The 20078-nt window shown below is 47.9% G+C and overlaps 7 protein-coding genes across 7 annotated transcripts; 4 read left to right on the forward strand and 3 right to left on the reverse strand.

Moving 5' to 3' along the window:
• Positions 1-7: 7 nt before the first annotated feature.
• Positions 8-2103, reverse strand: L228DRAFT_243106 (hypothetical protein). The gene is made up of 2 exons (XM_018331605.1): positions 1564-2103; positions 8-1469 (listed from the first exon to the last, which is right to left on the reverse strand). Exons 1-2 carry the CDS (start codon positions 1627-1629, stop codon positions 339-341), a joined length of 1197 nt encoding a protein of 398 aa, XP_018192171.1. The 5' UTR covers positions 1630-2103; the 3' UTR covers positions 8-338.
• Positions 1872-2728, forward strand: L228DRAFT_235663 (hypothetical protein; the record flags this gene model as incomplete). The annotated part of the gene is made up of 4 exons (XM_018330748.1): positions 1872-1885; positions 1967-2132; positions 2246-2297; positions 2439-2728. The coding sequence occupies 4 exons, from the start codon at positions 1872-1874 to the stop codon at positions 2726-2728; spliced, it is 522 nt and encodes a 173-aa protein (XP_018192172.1).
• A 2173-nt stretch (positions 2729-4901) lies between these two features.
• Positions 4902-5732, forward strand: L228DRAFT_206794 (SMAD/FHA domain-containing protein; the record flags this gene model as incomplete). The annotated part of the gene is made up of 3 exons (XM_018329691.1): positions 4902-5353; positions 5430-5541; positions 5595-5732. Coding segments are annotated over 3 exons (702 nt in total), but the record flags the coding sequence as incomplete, so codon positions are not given.
• Positions 5733-7264: 1532 nt separating this feature from the next.
• L228DRAFT_279793 (hypothetical protein) lies at positions 7265-9023 on the reverse strand. The gene is made up of 7 exons (XM_018335721.1): positions 8736-9023; positions 8556-8684; positions 8276-8434; positions 8082-8201; positions 7845-8018; positions 7613-7767; positions 7265-7540 (listed from the first exon to the last, which is right to left on the reverse strand). The coding sequence occupies exons 1-7, from the start codon at positions 8877-8879 to the stop codon at positions 7321-7323; spliced, it is 1101 nt and encodes a 366-aa protein (XP_018192174.1). The 5' UTR covers positions 8880-9023; the 3' UTR covers positions 7265-7320.
• L228DRAFT_216814 (vacuolar protein sorting-associated protein) lies at positions 8934-12235 on the forward strand. Its single transcript, XM_018330128.1, has 7 exons — positions 8934-9422; positions 9475-9581; positions 9634-9762; positions 9819-10312; positions 10376-10470; positions 10531-11789; positions 11860-12235. The coding sequence occupies exons 1-7, from the start codon at positions 9284-9286 to the stop codon at positions 12106-12108; spliced, it is 2472 nt and encodes an 823-aa protein (XP_018192175.1). The 5' UTR covers positions 8934-9283; the 3' UTR covers positions 12109-12235.
• On the reverse strand, positions 12117-14312 carry L228DRAFT_279795 (kinesin family protein). The gene is made up of 3 exons (XM_018335722.1): positions 14044-14312; positions 13398-13981; positions 12117-13343 (listed from the first exon to the last, which is right to left on the reverse strand). The coding sequence occupies exons 1-3, from the start codon at positions 14297-14299 to the stop codon at positions 12306-12308; spliced, it is 1878 nt and encodes a 625-aa protein (XP_018192176.1). The 5' UTR covers positions 14300-14312; the 3' UTR covers positions 12117-12305.
• A 334-nt stretch (positions 14313-14646) lies between these two features.
• On the forward strand, positions 14647-20070 carry L228DRAFT_279796 (hypothetical protein). Its single transcript, XM_018335723.1, has 8 exons — positions 14647-14919; positions 14977-15447; positions 15506-16061; positions 17231-17624; positions 17686-18067; positions 18123-18343; positions 18394-18571; positions 18621-20070. Exons 1-8 carry the CDS (start codon positions 14737-14739, stop codon positions 19959-19961), a joined length of 3726 nt encoding a protein of 1241 aa, XP_018192177.1. The 5' UTR covers positions 14647-14736; the 3' UTR covers positions 19962-20070.
• Positions 20071-20078: the final 8 nt, after the last annotated feature.

The raw sequence follows: 20078 nt of genomic DNA on the forward strand, positions 1-20078 counted from the left end.
GCTTTTTGTGGGTTTATGGATGCGCTGTAGGCACAACAGATGAGTTCATCTCGCATGATACAGCATAGATTAGTGACAAGCTACCTGTCTAATGATCCGCTTATGCCAATGCAAATATCAAAAGGATGTATAAAATGTCCAATGCTGAACAAATGAAATCAAATAAAAGAAGACAAATCGCCTATTAAAGCTTCTCATACTTCAAGGCTTGCGCCAAAGCCACAACGCTTCCATATAAATATAAAGAAAAAGTCCTTGCTGAAGGCCAAAAAAACAAAACAAAAAAACATCCACTAACCACCCCGCTTGAAGGTTCTAATGGTAATGCCAAGAGTGTTCTATGCATGGAATAGGAGCCGCAAGCTTGAGTGCTTCTTCTTTTTCTTCTCTTTGTCCCCCTTCTCACTCTTTCTGTGCTTGGTATGCTTCGTGGATTTCGTTCTCCTGCTAGCTTCACTTTGTCCCGTTCTGTCCCGCTGCCTCTCTTCGCGCAGAATCGAGGCAGCTTCGGGGGTAAGGAATTCGCCATCAACGCTGATGGCTACGCTATCGGCTTCAGCGTCGGCTATCCCACGTCTCCACGTCTCGATACCAGAAAGGTCAACATCCATCTCTTCGAGCTGATCGAACTCTGGCTGGACCTCTTCCGCAACTGGCATTGGCGCATCCACCACCTTTCGTTGTTGAATCTTTTGGACAATTTTGTAACCACCGAGCATGACAACGGTGACACCAACACCCACGCCAACCGCAATCATGAATTGTGGGCTAGCCATGAGAGCAAAAATGGCAGGAAAGCTACCTTTCAAAGCAGTCAGAACTTGAGGCGATACTTTGGCTGCAAGTTTACTGATCTCTGCCAAGGTCAAGGCCACGGCGGCCATGGCGTCCGGATTTTTCTGAAGCGAAGAAACCATAGTCGTGACAGTATGTCGCACGCAGTGGGCTTCATCAAGCGCGAGATTCAGCTTTGAAAGGAGACCTTTGAGCTCGTCTTCATCTTCGTGCCTTGGCGGCAGAGGTGGCGGGATTTCGCCGTACGCAAGGTCCATATCAATGGCTGGCCCAGCTACCGTTGCTGAGCGAGTAGGCAGAGGACGGTGAGCAATTTGAGCATCATTGGTCGTATGACGACGAATGATTTCCATTCTCGGTGCAGGCATGTCGTAGTCTTGTTCGTAGCGACGTATTGTTGGTGCTGTCTGTCTTCGCATGTCTTCGGCATAATATTCGTCATCATATTGATAAACAGGTTCATGATGGCGAGCCCTTGAGCGTCTGGTACGATGAGTGCGTCTGGACGAGACCTTGGACGGAGCGGCCGAAGCTCTCTCATCAAAAGTAAAATTCTCCAAAGCGCGACGGGCGCGCTTGGCTTCTAATTCAGCCTTACGCTGGGCGTTGATCTCGGCCTTCTTTTCGCGATAAGCATCCTTTGCTTCCCGAAATATATTGAGAAGATGCTTGCTCTGTCCGATGCCAATATTAGTCTCTTAGTGCTCGAAATCGAAAACCATATACAGTCGCATCTGCAATATCGCATCGCAATCAAGATGTACTCACCGTACTGACGACCTTCCCTGATTTGTCGAAGACGGCAATGGTTTGGCCAATTTGTGGATGGCTCATCGTGAATGGTCAAAAGGCGGAACTTCTGCAGACACCTCTTGGAGGAATTGCAGATGCAGAAATTTCGATCACTTGAGTATTGATCTCTTGACGTCGAAAGGCTGCAGTTTAAAGGCCAAGCATTAAAAATAGGAGAAGTGAATGTAACAAAACGACTGCAGTTCGTTACAAATGGCAAGTGAGACAATGAACGGGCACTGTACGCTGCAGGCCGCCACCCAAGAGGTTACGAGGTCACAGCCATGGCGGTGTTCAGGTTGGTTCTAGACGGAGGCAAAGGGATTTATTACAGCCACAGACTTCTGGGGAAAACGTGATGGACTTGGAGCCCCTACAGGCTGATCACGAATCAGGGCAGCCAGGTGTCGATAAGCATTGTCATGACGAAGCCCAAGAAAAATCCTGGAACCGCTGAGGTGGGTTGCGGGAAAATGGCACAACGAGTGGAAGCATCAAAGGCAGTGAAGTCTGAGGGACCGGGACCCTTGGGAACGACCCAGTTTGTGAGCAAGGGTTGAAGGGTTGCAAGTGGCCGGTCACCCACTTTGTTGTCAGGCTGTGATTGATCGCCTGCCAATCTTTTTAGGCTTCGCATCTCTTTAGTCGCCCGGACTAGCTGAGCTGGGCGAGAAACCCCCCAGTCGAGCAGGCTGAAAGGCGCCTTCTTAGTGGGTGACAGTACCGGTAACCCACCCCGTCCCTGCCGGGCGGGTACAAGAGTCCAGTTAAACTTTACCGCCAAGTGTCGCTCTTGTACCTCAGGATTCCCTAACTTCCCTAAGGTATTTTATATGATACCTTGACTACAGGCAGAATGGCCAACTGCGCCACCCTCACAGGGGCTCGTGTCTCATGCTTTTGTCGTGACTTTGAGGTGGCAACCGCCGCCCCCATGTGTCTTTGCCGTAGCCCCGGATCAAGTCTCGCAACGTCTTTGACATCGGGCTGCCACGCAGCTCGTCTCCCATTTTGGGAAATTGAGAATGTTGGTGAGCAATGCAGGCACGCTGCAGTTGCGATTGCCCGTACCAGGATTTCTTTGATTATCCTGCGTTGGAGCTTTTACGGCACCGGAACTCGTAACCGCGTCCTGGAGTGAACTCACGCCGATATGCCTACTAGGCACCTCACCGCCTATCAATTCGATTTGTCAAAGGGACTGTCGGTGATAGGGAAATGGCTGGCAGATGCCTAGCTTGACACCACGCCAAAGGGCTGATCTTTACCTAGAAGCCGTTTTGGCTTCAAAATAAAAAAGAGACCCCGCCCATGACGGGATCCATGCATCCAATTTAGAGCCCGCCATCGGTGTCCGCCCTTTCCTTTTGCCCTTGTACTCTACAGAGTTAATTGCCTGGCTAAGGTACTCCAAGCATAGAAATTGCGCTTTTTCGGATTATACCGAAGACTTTTTTTTTTTCGAAGGCCAAGGAGCGTCAATATAAAAAGGAGGTTGGTCCGGTGAGAAATGGATCCCTCGGATTGTGTCAAGATCGGCCCCGCTCGCGATAAACGAGGGCAAAGACAGGCCACATGCCCAAGGCTGTTGAAAATGCGGTGGAGCATCAAAGGGACAATGGGTTCCGATGCATTGCGTCAATCAAAGAGCTTATCATGAGGATTAGACGCAGCTTATAAGTTATATCAAATACGTACTTTGTACAGGCCAAGGAATAATTTATGCTGCCCTCACGTGGAGCCCCGCGATATGTATCGCCGCTTTTGATTAAATTAACTCCCCGCTATATACCTACCTACCTACCTGCGCTCATCTACGGTGCTTAATTCGCTGATAAATAGAGCTGAAAGAGATGGGAAATTCAGGTCGGCTGTGGAAAGTCATCGTGGGATGACTTTGGCGTAGATTGTCTAGGCCCCAGGTCTGGACCCTCTTCCCGGGAAGCTGTGCTGAGACTGCGAAAAGACTCACCGTTCACTTTGTCCTTTTTTCTCACTGTGAGTGTCCCTAGTCCTGTACTTTATGCACCTGCATGGCAATTAGAAAGAACCTTGCAGATTAAATAATGTTGCTCCTTGTTCTCAATCATCCTTGGGTCGTGCGCGCATCTGTTGATGTCCACGCAATTAATAGGTTAAATATACTGCCATGCGCTCAGATGACCTCAGGGCTGACTTTCTGGGGTCGGTCGGCCAAACTGCGGAGTGTGTGAATGACCCTTTATTATTAAATGAAACAATCGACAAGCGAAATCACCATTTCTTTTCATCATCAAACTTCTACTTCAATCGACAGAAATTCTTCTTGAGGTAATCTTCTCCTCTGTCCTGCATCTTGTCCTCTTCCTCAACAGGCGTTGACATTTTTTGTCGTTCGACAGTGGTCTGGAGTTTCCCCGGCCCCGCAAAAAGGTCTCGGGCCGCTCGCAACTGTTATAACCACCTAGCGTGTTTGGCCTGTTTCGTCCTTCGACGTCCATGCTCATCTCATCGAATGGCCTGGTCCGTCCCTGTGTGATCCACATAATATAGATCGTGTCGTAGACTCTGCTCGTCCTTTTTACTGCTGCTTGCTTGGCGGTGGTGAGAAACGAATACTAAGGTGCCGAGCGACTTTGGATGATATTATTATCATGTTTACGCATCCGGCCCCTTCATCCCCGACGCTCTCGACAACCACTTCTCCTGCCTCCCCCACGTCTCCAACGCGATTAGGCAGACTCAGAGGCTTGAGCTATCTGCGAAGTTATACGAGCAGCCATCTTCACCATCATTCAAACCCTTCATCAAACGGTGCGCAGTCGCCTCGTTCCGGCCCGCGACCCCACAGTTACGTGGCCCCATCATCTACATCTCGAGATCCCCGGGACAACTCCAACGCCGCGACCCCATCTTCAGAGATCCCGCAACATACCAGGTCCCAATCGCATTCCAGATCCAATCCCGATATACTCTCAGGCGTACAGGCTGCCGGCAGCGTCGCCTCGGCGGGAGGCTGGGTTCCCACTGTAGGTGGTCACAGTGGACTTTCGCGAGTCGCAACACGATCCCAGTCGACTTCAAACGCAGCTGCTACTGGCCAAGAATCGAATGTGGACGCGAGCATAGGGTTGCTCTCCCTTGGGTCGGAATTACAAAATACTTCAGCCATGATACCGTCCCCCGTGTATAGTGCGTCAGCAACAGAGTTTGCGAGACTTGATGGACGGCCTGCTACGTCGATTGAACCATCCGTTGCGGTTGACCTTGAATCTGGGTTGGAGCAGTCTATCCTAGCTCAGAGCATGGAGCCACCCTTATCTTCCAACACACAAATGCCGTCTTTGCGACTGGTGCCGCACCAAGACCCTCGTTCCGCCAGACCATCATTAACGTTCACTTCGATTTCTCGAACCTTGCCTTCTGCTTCCTCCGTCATCCGCGTTGGAAGATACTCTGATCGGGAAGGAAGTGTAAATCCGGCACCCAACGTGCCATCAGATGCGCCAGTTGGCTTCAAATCAAAGGTTGTGAGCCGAAAGCATTGTGAATTCTGGTGCGCAAACGGCCGATGGCACATTAAGGATGTGGGGAGCTCGTCTGGCACATTTCTCAATCATATCCGCTTGAGTCAACCAAATTTGGAATCTCGGCCCTTTCCGGTTAACGACGGCGATATTGTTCAGCTTGGAATAGATTTTCGTGGCGGAGAAGAAATGATATTCCGCTGCGTCAAAATGAGAGTGGAATGCAACAGAGGGTGGCAGAAGTCATTGAATAACTTCAAGTAAGCTATCGTGTCTCAGACGGGAATCTGCAACATTGTGTTGTGCGTAATGACGATGCTAATTGTTTCCTTGCAGCGTAACTACACACAAACGCCTTAGAAATCTGAGCAAAGGTCTCACAAAGAAAGATGGGGACACGGCTTCAACACACTCTTCGGAATGTGCAATTTGCTTGATGTCGATAGCAGTGAGTGTTAGCCCCAATATTGTTTCCATATCATCCAAATTGACACTTTACAGCCTTGCCAATCTCTGTTTGTCGCCCCTTGCTCTCATGTATGGCACTACAAGTGCATACGCCCGATACTGTCAGGATCCAATTGGCCTCAATTTTTGTGTCCAAATTGTCGAGCTGTGGCAGATTTAGAAGCAGATGTTGATGACCCCGGCACCTATGAAGAGTGGCAGGACGAACCTGCCGTTGAACCGACTGAGAATGAACAAGGAGCCAGAAGTGCCGAACTGTCTTCTGAGCAGCCAGCCTTAGATCTTCAGAGCGTAGCAATCGATGGTGCCTCAACCGAACCTTTGCCTCCCGTGCTATTGTCAGAAGCAATAACCGCGCAACACGCACAAGCCTTACCTGGCGAGGCCACTGTTGAAGATCTATCTGGCCAAATTGGCGACATGGCTCTAACGGAAGAGCGGCGTTCATCAGACGACCGGGCTCGACGAACGCCGTCAGATTCTTCAGAAGACTCTGAGAATGATTCCAGCGAGCCCGCTCAAGCTGAGAATGGCAGAGTGTTTGGGGTCTCCTCGCCCAGTGTTGAGTCCTCGTCCACCACGCGACCTGTGGATATCCATCCTAATGCACAATCTGGTTCGCGAAGAGGGACCCCACAATATGCCACGGTTGGAGATTTACTCAACTTGGCCGCCGACGGCCAATCGTCGTCAATGTCGCTTCCTAATGCTACTGGCTCCCATATTCAAAACGCACTTGCATCCATTGGCGCGGAAGGGCCTATGACTCCTCGGAATGATGCTGGTCCTTTTATTCTTGATGGTGGCGCTGGAAGGGACCAGTCAACCGACCGCGCTATATAAAATTCATATACATCACGACCCCTTATTAGCATGACGATGAAATTGCATGATGTCGTTAACGGTTCTTACCTTTTTTCCCCTCCCTTCTCAATCGTCATTGGTATTGGAATTGTTTTTTTGAGCTTGGCCTTTCACCTCATTTGGGAAATGGTAATGGAAAATCGGACATGGTGGCGAGGGCTGACGTTAAATGGAGCGCATATTCTTCTATTGCATTTCAGCCGATGATCATCCATAGCTCGGCTGTGGGCGTTTCGAGGTTTTCTTTTGGATTTTCGGCTTCTAATGAAGGATAAAGAGAGACGGGACGGGCCTCTCTTTTGGTAGCATTCTGTTTTAATGTCTCATGATCTGAGCTTGCCTTTTTTTTTGCATGGCATTCTGATTTTCCATCTAGTCGTTTCATACTTTCATGTCTTATCATATTTTCTGGAAGGGACTTATATGCTGACGTTCTTCTTAACGCTGGTGAAAGTACTAATACTAGGATTGGAAATTATGCAGTATGATTCGTTTGATCGCCTTCCAGCATTGCCATCATGGATGATGACAACCGTTCAAAAAGTCTGAGTTTCCTGACAATCTAGAAGCTCAGCATTCCTCTGGAGTCTTTTCCAGAAACCTCTCCTTTCTACTAGGTAGATACCATATATGAAACTTGTCACTTCGCCATTTTTTATGGTCCTTGATAATGAGGAAGCTCCCTTATTCTCACATGAATATGTATGGCCGCTATGCTTCCTTATATATGGCTAGTCGCTGGAACATAACAGTGAAAAAGGGCTTGCCAAAAGAGGACGCTCGCTGGCCAGCCCAATGCGATTCCTCGTGACATATATACCAAAATGTTTCGTCTGGTTAAAAAAAAAAAAAAACCGAACAAGAGCCCCAGACTACACTTGATTTGAAGCATCCTTTACAGCGGCTGGTCAACCGCCGCCAGAACATCCTCGATGACATCCTCCGGACCAACCCCGTCGAGGAGAGCAGCCACAGCATCCAACTCGCTTCCCCATTGCATACTTCTTTCATTCTCGGGCGTAGCTATGAGTATGCGGTGAGGGTAGATTTTGCGGATAGCCAGTGCGACCAGAGACGGCGTTACAAAGTCTTGAAAATGGAGAGTTGCGAGACACCTACAATCTACATAAGGCTCAAAGCTCTCTACAATACAGGGCGTAGCCCTGAAGAGTGAAATCATAACATACCTGACTAGAAGATCTAAATGTTTCGATGCGCGGGCCGAAACTCCTCCATATACTGCGCGGTGCTGTCGTAGAAAAGTGACGATGTTTTGCATATACCGCTTGACTTCAGCGGTGATCATGAGTGACCGGAGGGGAAGTTTCAAGGCGTTGATGTCCTTAGTAAAAATACCTTGTGTCAATAAAATACTGAAAGACCGGAAAAAACTGGGGTAAAGAAGAAGTAGTACTATACCTCGGAGCTAAAAGTAGATGTTGAGGCTTTCCCCTCATACATATGCGAGGAATGAGATTTTCGTACAACAGAGGAGAGCGATGCTTGGTCAGTGGAATGCTGATCAGATGTCTCTTCCCATTCGGGCGCTTCGTCTTCGAGCCCGTGCGAGTGGCTGATGAACATTTGGTCGTTCTGGACGAGATCATTAACACCGTCTCTGAGGAGAGAAAGGGAGGAAAAATGGAAGCTACGGACAAGATGAGATAGAAGACGCCGTCGTCTGGGTCTTTCATAAGGCATTAGACTGCATATCAAAAAGGATTTCGGCGCAGAGTGGACTGCTGTTCGGGTATATATTCGTTTGCTTCGAATCAACTTGATATGGGTATTGGGCATCAGCTAGAGAACCGATAGATGGCAAGTAAAAGATACAAGGGCGGTTCATTTACCTCGAGGACTTGGATCTGAATATGAGGCTCTGCGAGATCGAGATCCTTTGCGATGATTACGTTGGGGAGCTTTTTGTTCTCCATTGGAGTATCCAATTGAGAGGACCTTCGGATTGAACGGAACTTTGTACCTGCTATGGCCGAGTGATAACTTGATCTCTGCCAAATGATATTAGATCACGAACGATGAATATTTAGGAGGATTAGAGCATGGTATTAAATGCACACGTGACAACCAAAGACAAATACTTGAAATTAAAATGATGAGAGGGAAACATACAAAAGGATCGGAAGAATAGAGATCTGGCCCATCGTCATCTATTAGCACACTGTTGGTGAAGTCCTCCAGTGTCATGTCTTCGCTGCAGCTCAACGCCACAGAGGTCAGGCCGAAAGTATCCCAGAGTACCTGCACAATTTTAGTATCCAGTAAAATATAATTGAAACCTCATATACAGACCTGTCGCAGCTCCACTTCCAGTGCCCCCAGTGAATCATTTTGGGCTTCAATAATGCAGTGCTGCTCCGCTATCAAACATAACAGTATCGCAAGCTCCAGGTCGCTTAGAGCCTGGACTTTGGACGGGAGCGACCCCAGATCCATTGGCGTCAGCACGTTGTTGGCTCTTTTTGCCAGTTAATCATCGAGCTAAGTTTGGCTTTGTCACTTCACGACTGTTGAAGTCACATTATGAAATCGAAAATCGAAGTTTATCAATGCATGCGATGATAACAGCTTCAGAGAGCAATCCAAGTGATGTTGAACGCGGAAACGGTTACTGACGACGATCTGGAGCTGGAGCTTTAGCGGCGGCGTAGAGCTCGGTTCCCGCTAGGGAGCACCGGTCCCTCCGCCCAAAGAGCTGTGGATATTTGGACCAGATACGTTAACCCATCAGACCCAGCTGTGTCTGCTCTATCAGCGCTTTTGCGCTTCCTTCTCTTGGCGCGGATAGCTCAAAGCTCTCGGAAGACGGGTCGATGCGCTTGTTCTGAGCAACAGTCGTCATGTCGAATCCCACCGCCGAATGGGATAAAGTAGGCGACCGCTTCTACCGCAAGGTCCAGCTGTATACGGCCGTTTTCGATCAGGATTTTGAACTTGAAAACTATATCCTGCGAGCTGCACCCTATGGCGGGGCTATAGGTACGGTTATATTTGCATTCGTCTTTCAGCTTGGACTAACAATGCGCTGCAGCTCTGTATCGTGACGAGGACAAACTCCATGCATATCGAGGCACCCAGGCCGCCAAATCGAGCATAGATATCTATAGCTGCGCCGGGAAATTGATTCGACGGGTTAACGTGCGTCGCATTACATCCCTCGTGGCTCATATTTGGCACTGACAGGTTGCAGTGGGACAAAGGTTCCGTCAAAGGACTGGGTTGGTCCGAGGATGAGAAACTGCTGGTCATAACTCAAGATGGGACTGTGCGCTGTTACTATGACTTGCAGGGCGACTTTACTCAATTTTCACTCGGAAGCGTTAGTACTGGATCTATTTAGCATATGGACTGGGACCATGTTGACGATGGACTTAGGGGGCTGAAGATATCGGTGTGAAGGAATGCCGCTTCTGGTCCACTGGTTTTGTTGCTCTCCTGAACAATAACCATTTGATCGCCGTGTCGAATTATGATGAGCCGCGCCCGAAGTTATTAGCATCACCACCAGAGTCGACGGTACATTCTTGGACGATTATTCCCCCGGCATATAGCTTGTCGCGCTCTGTCGAGGTTCTCCTTGCCATCGACCAGACCATCTACGTTGTTGATGCCACTGAGTCCGAGGATCGCATGCTTCAGAATGGACCTTTCCATCATATCAGTGTCTCTCCCAATGGGAAATTTGCAGCACTATATACAGAGGATTCAAAGCTGTGGGTTATCAGCAGTGACTTCCAGAACAAGCTCAGCGAGTATGACTCCCGGGTCAAAACAATCCCCAATGACGTCCAATGGTGTGGGAACAATTCCGTGATTCTGGCTTGGGAGGATGAAATACATATGGTTGGGCCTAGTGGCGCTTCTACGAAGTACGTTTCTCCCAGGAAACTCTCATGGCGCGCTAGTTAGCAATCATGCTGATAATGGAGCAGGTACTTTTACGATGGACGTGTTCACGTACTGCCCGACGTTGATGGTGTCCGCCTTATCACTAATGACCTCTGCGAGTTCCTTCAAAAAGTACCAGGTTAGATTGCGGAAGAGCCTCGACGTATTAGAAGAAATAACTTACTCACTTTCTCCGCAGACGTAACAGAAGATGTCTTTAAGCTCGGATCTTCTTCTCCGGCCTCAGTGCTACTGGATGCTGTAGACCAACTGGATAAGAAATCGCCCAAAGCAGACGACAATATTCAGCTCATCCGGCCAAACCTCGTTGAAGCTGTCGATACTTGTGTCAAAGCGGCTGGGCATGAATTCAGCATTCACTGGCAGAAGCAGCTATTAAAGGCAGCGTCATTTGGCAAATCCGTCATTGATCTTTATAACAGCGATGAGTTTGTTGACATGTGCGAGGTCTTGCGGATTCTTAACGCCGTTCGATTTTATGAGATTGGTTTGCCCATTTCTTACGAGCAATTCGTCCGTTTGTCACCAGAGAAGCTGGTGCAACGGCTTATCAATCGACATGAATATCTTCTGGCACTTCGTGTTTCAGAATATCTGCGGCTCCCAACTGATAGGGTTTATGTACATTGGGCCAGCCAGAAGGTTCGGGTTTCGACAGAAGATGAAGAGAGCGTTTGTCGTCTCATCGTCCAGAAATTGGAGGGCAAGCGCGGGATTTCCTTTGAAGAAATTGCCCGTGCGGCATATGATGAAGGACGAGGTAGGCTAGCCACAGAGTTGCTAAACTACGAACCTCGCGCGGGCAAGCAAGTCCCGCTGCTCCTGAACATGGAAGAGGACGAAATCGCACTAGACAAAGCGATCGAGAGCGGAGACACCGATTTGGTGTTCTTCGTCCTTCTTCACCTAAAGAAGAAGTTATCCCTATCAAGCTTCTTTCGCGTGATCAATAATCGGCCAGTGGCTACTGCGCTTGTGGAGTCGTCTGCTCGTGCTCAGGATTGGGAGTTACTTAAAGATTTGTATTATCAGGATGATCGCAGATTAGATGGCTCGGACTTGCTCATCTCTGAGGCTTTGAAAGTAGAAGACATGAACTCTCGGTTTGATAAGCTGAAGATGGCGCAGAAGCTCCTTCAGGACTCCAAGGAACACACTTTTCAGATCAAAGCCATGGACGAGGCGCAGCGCCTGCTCAAAATGCAGGACGCTTTTGACAAAGACGTGGAATCGGACCTCACAGGTCTTTCTGTCAACGAGACCATCTTCCAGCTCACCAAGCTTGGGCACATGAAGAGGGCGCAAAAGGTTCAGTCGGAATTTAAGGTTCCAGACAAGACATTTTGGTGGCTTAGACTGCGGGCTTTAGTAGCCAAACGCGACTGGACGGAACTTGAGGAGTCAGCCAAGGTTAAAAAATCTCCAATTGGGTGGGAGGTAAGTTCTCTAGATATTGCTGCATTGTTGATGCGGCGTGCATGAACTGACAATTACCCTTTTCTCTAAGCCCTTCTTCAACGAAATTTTGGGAGCTGGAAATACCAAGCTCGCATCTCAATTCATACCGAAATGTACGACCCAGACACCAGCGGACCGTGTAGAAATGTGGATGAAGTGTGGCTTGATGGTCAAAGCCGGCGAAGAAGCTTTGAAAGCTAAAGACGTCGAAGCACTAGAAAACATCAAATCCAAAGCCACAGGGAGCGCAGCAAACGAAATAGACCGGATGATCTCACAGTTGACCCGTTCGAGATGATGAAACTTAGAGCATCTTTCTAATTGAGTATTTATGATATCCATTGACAATGAAGACAGCCTAGCGCCTTGCATCAAATTAATTATCATCGTTTAAAATTAAACCCGACGCTTTATCACGCTAATACAACAAAAGAAGTTACAATTTGGTCGTGACGCATTCCTGAACCCAGTAGCCAAGGTCCCTCATCGGCTTCCCTAGAATACCGGTACCGTGGGCCCAGTTTCCGGCTTGACAAATCTTGTGTGATCATCCGCAATCTTCCTCCTGAAAAGTCCCAGATCCTTCAGAAGATCCTGAAGATGCTCTTGCATTTCAACAGCTTCAATATCGCTTGCCTCTGGGGTATCTTCATCATCCCAATCGAGTCCTGGCTCCGAGTCCGGCGTGGGACTGTCCTCTCTTTCGAAGCTGATCTCAGGAGCTTCTGGATTGGAGCCCATGCTCAAGGAGCGCCTACCGGTTTCGGCAGGCGGTACAGGAATCGGATTCTTTAAGGACTCGACGGCCAACTTTAGGTGCAGTCTGAGCGCCTCATTCTCTGTCTGAAGTGCTCTAATCTTGCATTCGCTGATTTGTCTATCCTCTTCCATGAGACGTTGAATCTTTTCGACTTGCTTCTGGTACTCTTCCAGTTGCTGGCTCTGCATGTCGTTTTCCCGCCTTGTAGCGGCCTGCTGGAAGCTTACACTGACTTGCAGCATACGAATCGTTTCCTGCATCTCGGCGATCTGGGCATCTCTTTCGGCAGCTGAAACGGAATCTTGGTTGACAATAGCCCGAGTACGAATGCGCTTGGCTTGATCGGCGTATCGTAGCGTGGAGAGCGTTTCGTCATAGTCGCTGGGTGCGATGCACGCAATCATCGCTGTCTTTGAGTTACCGCCTAGACTGTCTTTGAGCAGCCACGTGAGGATCGAGTCTCGGTAGGGTACAATCTCCTTATGCTTCTTTCCACCAGAGCGACCATGACGAGGATCCGCCAGAGCAGCGATAACTCGACCCAAGGTCGTCAAGGACTTGTTGATGTTGGAACCCTCTCGAAGTCGTTGGCCAGTTGCTTCTGTGGACTTGGCACGCTCTGAGCCAGCAAGATCAACAAGACGAATGCGGGCAAGACGCTCAGTTGTTTCATCAGTTTCCATGTCGTGATGGATTTGTTTTAGCATAATCGTGAAAACAGCATGCGATCGAGATGACGTATCATTCATCTTCGTGGAAGCAGTTGTGCGGTTCTAGTTTATACGTTAGCGAGCATCTCTTACTGTGTAGGCATGTTAAGTCTTTACAAGATCGCCCATTCTCATGTACCGCATCAAATCTATGTAGCCTTTTACCGGAACTTCTGTCAGGTCCTTGACATAAGGACCTTCTGTTGGTGATTCTCGAATCTTGAGATAGTTGGGCGGGTCCCGGCGTGGGACGAAGAGATCGCGAACATGCTCGTTGTAGACTTCAAAATATGAAACACGGACACTATAGCTGATATTCGGAGACGGGTTCGACTCGATCCTCTGAAAGAGATCTTCACATGTCCGCGGGATCAACCCTGGCCGCTCAGGCGTGCCCATCATAGTGTAACTCTTTCCAGAACCAGTCTGACCGTATGCAAAGATGCACGTATGGTAGCCTTCAAAATTATGATCCAGGAACTCTTCACCCAAGCAGTTGTAGACATCCTCTTGATGCGCATAGTGCTCATCTGCTTCATCATGTGACCAGAACGAATTGTCGAAGGTAAAGCTCTTTTCCTCGACAACCTTTCGCCCTTTTGTCCGAGGATCAAAATTCTCTGCTGACTCTGGGACGAGTAGTTTTGTCACATTGGTGACAGGATCCATATCTATCAGGCATTGTGCTCCCTTGTTGATCTCTATTGTTTCGACTAGATTAGCGTTTATGTTGCCAAGTTTGTGACACATAATAGAAACATGCCTCGCGGTAAAAAGGCTCGAACGCGGACCACAACGCGCACATTTCCACCTGAATTGTCCAGGGATCGCCGCTCTCGTTCGAGCGGGACCACAACCGATTCTCGCGATCGCAAAGAAGGAGTCGAAGCTGACGATTTGAGCTGCATCAGCTCGGGGGGCAGACGCGGATAAGATCGAGGATCCATCGCCATAGCCTGAAGAAGGGTCCCAACTACGTGAATTGCCTTCTTGTATTTGAGTCGCTCGTAAGTGTACATAAGAGAGCGGCCATCGACCCAACTTACCCTGGGGATTAATTGGCTGGGGTGTGGAGGTGATGTGGATACCTCGTCACCGCAAATATCCGAATCGGGTAATGGGTAAACAAATCGACCGGAGCGGAACTTGTTCGCTGGCTTATCGGGCCGCAACGATCTAACCATCCTTGGAATAATTCAACCTCAAGTTTCTTTCGACTTGGCGATGACAAAATGCTATGCAGGGCACAAATGGCTTCATAATTCCACACTGCGAGGCGAATGCAATTATTTGGGACAAAACAACAAAAGGGAGACGATTGATCAGTGACGGAATAATCCTCATTCCGCATCTTCAAAATTTTGGTCCAATGGAGAGTCGGTTGCCAATATAAAAATCCAGATTTTTCTTCTCATCTATTAGACCAATGTCAAAGTCATCCTTGGACCAATAAGCAATGACAAGCAGTACAGCCGCATCGGCCCAGATTCTGGCTGATCTGTTGCTGAAGAATGTCGAGCATTCACAACAAGCGACTGTCGTGAAGAGTGTTGCAGACGGGCTCTTCGAACAGCAGCAAAATAGCGGTGACTTAGCGACGGCTCACCTCACCGCTCAGTTGCTCCGAAAATGTCCCGATGTATGAACACGAGATAACTGGCCCTAACGAATGATGTTTTTCTCTGACCATTTTTAGGACTACTCCCATAAAGTGCTGTTCTCTTTCTTGCAGACTGCTACGCTTACTGGAACCAAAAATGAAGGACATTCGGAAGTGACTTTCCTTCGAAGTATTTGCGAATTCTGCAATTACTATCCAGAACTTGGTTCTGAGCTTATTGAGTCTGCTAAAGAATACATTGTTGCCTTGCCTAGATTTGTTGGTCAAGACATTGATCAATATCGGCTTGCAGACCTCGATGATGACGAAGAGCATGGATCTGAATTGGGAAAGAGCCCAGATGAAGCGACTATCAGATACCTTGCATATCTGAAAATATCGCTATGGTTGGACGCGGAAATTGGAAAGAGAATTGACAGCCCACTTATAGCGTCTATCCTTGACCTGCTTCATAGTCCTCGCAGATCTCTTGCGTACGCTGCTAAAGACGCATTGTTTGCCTTTCTTGGCACTGCCCATGAAGTTCAGCAAGAATCGCTTCTCGAGGTAGGTGTACCGCTTAGTACTGAGTCAACCCAAGCTCGTGACTGACAGCAAAATTCAGGTGATTTGGGACCATGTCAAAGGCCTTGCAGACTCAAAAAGAGACTTTCATCGCGCTATAGCCTACTCATTATGGCTCAAATGGACTCTGTTGTCTGGCATGCCAGATGAACGACTAGAGATGATTCAGCAAGCTGTCTACTGGGACCTGCTTCAAGATGGACTGAGGTCAGAGCAATCGGAACGCCGAAAGCAATGTTTATATATCTTAATGAAGACCATTCCATTGATCACGCGCTCCATATCCACTGAAAAGTTTTCATTCAAGGTCGAACAGAAAAAGAGACTTGAGCAGCAATGGGCGAAATACTGCACTTTCTTCGAAGTACTGGTTCTCGAAAGAGCTTCAAATCAAGTCGAAGATGCCTTGCCCGAAGTTTACCAACTGATTGGGCCTGACTCTGGGATTCACGGCAGCTGGCTTACGGCCATGTTTGGCGCTGGACTTGCACCAGAGGTGCCAGAAAATGTCCGAAAGCTTGTCACATCATTTCTGCTTGGGCTGACTACTACCAATCACATTCGTTTTCTGGTAGCAGACCAGAAATTTCTTACCGGTATGTTGCGGATAAGACAAGATTTTTACGATTCCTCTTCAAAATCCACTCCATAAATTTGATCGGGATAATCGTAATATTTTTGCCGTGTGACTTCTATGAATGAAGAAATTATCTGACGATCTGCTTGATCCATAGACATTTTCTTTCCTTATATCTCATCGGGCTACCACTTCAGTTCTACGCTCGAGCAGGCAAATAAGCAACCGATCAGCAAGCATGGTGATAGCATTGCTAGGTTCATTCAACTATTACTGCAAAGCTGCACAGCAAAATCCTTGAGATTGGTAGGTTCTCCAAATACAAAAGTACGACAGCGAAATGGTATTCACAGAAGGAGCAGGATTGCGCTCGGACAATCATTAGATTTCTTCACGCTCGTGGGGCGTATCTTTTTGCACCAGCTCGAGCTTACTTCTTGTTTGGGCTTGCGGATGGTTTAGAGCATGAGATATTAATGTTTGAAAGAAATGATCTAGATATGATTGGTGAAATATCGATCTTCAGAAGATAGTGAGTTCTGAATTTCCCAAGAATGTATCATATATGGATGCTAAGCCTATGGAAGCACTGAATTTCTTAGGGATATGTTCGTGGTCGTCTCGCAGAGATTGTATTTATCCTTCGACCTGGAGAAAAGCGATGTCCAGCTCGATTCACTCATAAGGTTGGTGATTAATGCTCACAAGACTACCTGCAGCTACCTGTTGTCGGATCAGAGTTCAGCCGTGTTCGATATTCTGACTCAAGTCCAGGAACTTTTTGATCAGCTTTTCCGGCCAAGAAAAATTGATTTCCCCAAAGTTTATAAGAGATTTTGCAGATATTTATGGAGCGGAAATCGTTTCATATTCTAGAAAGCTCTCAGAAGATCTTTCCTTAGGGAAAACAACGGAAGTAGAGCCAACACACGTTTCTTTCCTGGTGCATCTCCTGAGCGTTATGGAGAATAAAGAGCGAGAACTTGCGGATTCATTGTGAGTGTTTCAATCCCGCTCTTGAATCTTTATACTGTCATCTAATCTGTCTTCACTGCCAGAATTGCCGCAATCGCGCAGCAGAACACCATGTCAACTTTCTTGCATGCCTTGTTTTCTTATGATATTTCTTTGACAAGTAGTAAGGATTGTTCTCAAAGATTTCGAGCGGGACATTGACAAGCATTCCAGATCTTATTTCATCATCCACCGTGCTTTTCAGGTCCTTGTCTGCATTCATCGATCAGGCCGTCAAAATGTTAGAAAATGGGGAGGCCGTCACAAACTTTCCCAGCATCCTTCATGTATTAACATGCATTCCTGCTAATGCAAACACGAATGTTGATCGTCTCCGCGAAATTGCATTGTCAGCTACAACGCCTCTATCCACGCGTATTCTTTCACAGAATTTCCAAAAGACGACTTCTCACAATTTTACGATGGAAAACAGAGAGGCCTTTGAAATGGAGATAGCGTCTCGTTGTTTACAGATCCAGCAAGACAGAGGGAGTGCGTCACTGTCAATGCACAATTGGGAGAACGCATTTTCTAGGATATCGAACTTTACGGGCCAGAAGGCCTCAAAGTATGTTTATAGACAAGGTTCAAACGGATTTCTGGTTTTTCAACGCTAAGTCACTCTACAGAAAAGACGAGATACGAATACGGGACAAATATCTAGCTGCAAGCTTTGAACTCCTCCAATGCGTCATTCAGCATCAAGGCTCCGTCAGCTCAGCAGATGCTAGGATTGTTATCTCGAACCTCGCAACCCTCTTGGAAGGTGCCACCCAATTTATGCATGAAGCTGGACTTTTATCAGCAATTTCGTGCATGACCGTTGCCTTTGACAAATTTGAACAATTACGGGATGCCTCCGAGCATGTCGAAATGATTATAAAATCTCTATGGGAGTCCTGCGAGTGGCTGGAGTTTCCTAAGGATGCAATGATGCAAATCCCCCGAACTGTTTTTCACCCTTTTGTTCTCTCTACATATGGGGATGGGTTAAATCCTCTCCTTCACAAGGTTGGTTTCAGAAGTTGTATTGATTTGTTAAGACGACAAAATTAACATTTTGCAGGTCATGAATGATTTGGCAGAACTTGCCGTAGGAAAGTCTTATATCTTTCCGGCTTTAGCAAGCGCTCTTCGAAAAGCCTTTATACTTCTCCCGGAACGTCTTTGCTCGAGGGTTCCCTTGCAAGCATATATTGAGGATATTATCAACAACCTTCCTCTGGTACATCTCGACATAATATTAGGGTCTACTCTTGTGCCACGCTTGCAAAAGTCTATTCCGAGGTGATCATCCTCCCGGCACGCGTTCCAGATTATAAGCTAACAGTCAATAGTTTAACATACGAAGCCTATTACGGAGGTGCCCAATCATTTGGGCTTGCGTGCATTTTCGATATCTTGAACCGGCTGCACAGCTATGACTTGGACTTTGCAAAGGATGTATTCAACAATCTTTCGCAGCCATGGATCAAACAAAAAGGTTCGGGTCCTGTGGTTAGCAAATGGAAGAAGGTCAGTCTATCTCCATTCAATATCATGCGAAATTTACTGATGAGAACAGACAACCCAGCTACAAGCCATGCTTATTTTGGCTCACCAAGGGGTCCTAGAAGGGACGAAAAGTGCCCGGAGGGCGAACATCTCAAATTTGATGAAGGTCCTGTCGGTGGAGCCTTTGCCACGATATCGCTATCTCCTGGAATGGATCATTGCTCGCCAATTACTAGAGCATGCCGAAGACCGCCAAATCCTACTTGACACTCTCGGCGCCAGAGACCATTCTAACCCGAAATTTCTTACCTCTGTGCTCAAAATTACCGTGATGACTGCACAATTCCCTGATGCCACAGAGAAGTTTACTCACGAGTTAATATCTCTTGTTGTGCCCTTGGCTGTCAGTACAAAGGCAGTACTGCGACACGAGGCGCAGTGGGCGTTCCTGAGTATCTGGACCTGCGCTGCAAACAATGGATGGGAATCCATCACCAAGAGCGAGGCCCTCATTCCCCTCGAGGCCTTCATCCGCAACGTCAAAAAGGATTTTGAAGACCTTCAAATCCGGCGCCTGGAAGCTCTAGATCCAACCCGCGATCACAATTTGACGCATTTGTTCGAAGGAGAATACCTTTCCTTGCCTCCACCAGAGGGTATCACGCTTACACGGGATGATTTCCTCGACGTCTTTTCCCATGACCCTGAACTGCCGGCCGATATTCTACACAAACGCTCCGGAGCAATGCCACTCGGGCAGCGGCCATTTTCTGATACGAAGCAGCCCGAGAACATCCCACGCGAAACACTCACCACCACCACACCAAAAACACAAACTACGGGCCAAGCTCCACTACAGACAAAGAGCGGAACCTGGCGCGCAGCGGCAGAGAGTTCACATGGAATCGACGAAACCGACAGCGAGAAAAACAGCATGGGACGACCGCACGAACTCATCCTCATCGCGTCTCTGATTGACAACCCATTCAATGCGGGCGGCTTATCCCGTGTGGCCGAAATCTTTGGCGCCAAATCACTCCAAGTCAGAGACAGAGGGATCATGAAAAACACCCAATTCACGTCTGTGGCTGTCTCTTCGCACTGCTGGCTGCCCATTGAAGAGCTGCCGCCCGCATCTATCCCCGCGTTTCTCACTCAGCGCAAGCTGGAGGGGTACACGGTCGTGGGTATCGAGCAGACTGATCGCAGTAAAGTCCTTGGCCAAGGAGACTGGAAACTTCCTAGCAAGACTGTACTTCTTCTTGGAAGCGAGCGTGAGGGTATCCCAGCCGCACTGCTAGCTGAAATGGATCTCTGTGTGGAGATTCAGCAGATTGGCCAGACGAGGAGCATGAATGTCCAGACTGCCGCGGCTGTGGTTCTGTATGAGTACACAAGACATCATGGCTGAATATTCGATGACGAAATTGTGCTATGCAGGGGAAAAGATAGTGCATTAAAAAAGCCTCGGGCTGGACGTGCTCTGTCATAAAAGCTAATTTGTTCTTTACAAGGTCGGTAAAAGTTT

The sequence above is a fragment of the Xylona heveae genome (assembly GCF_001619985.1).
Source record: "Xylona heveae TC161 unplaced genomic scaffold L228scaffold_1, whole genome shotgun sequence".
NCBI classification, from domain to species: domain Eukaryota; kingdom Fungi; phylum Ascomycota; class Xylonomycetes; order Xylonales; family Xylonaceae; genus Xylona; species Xylona heveae.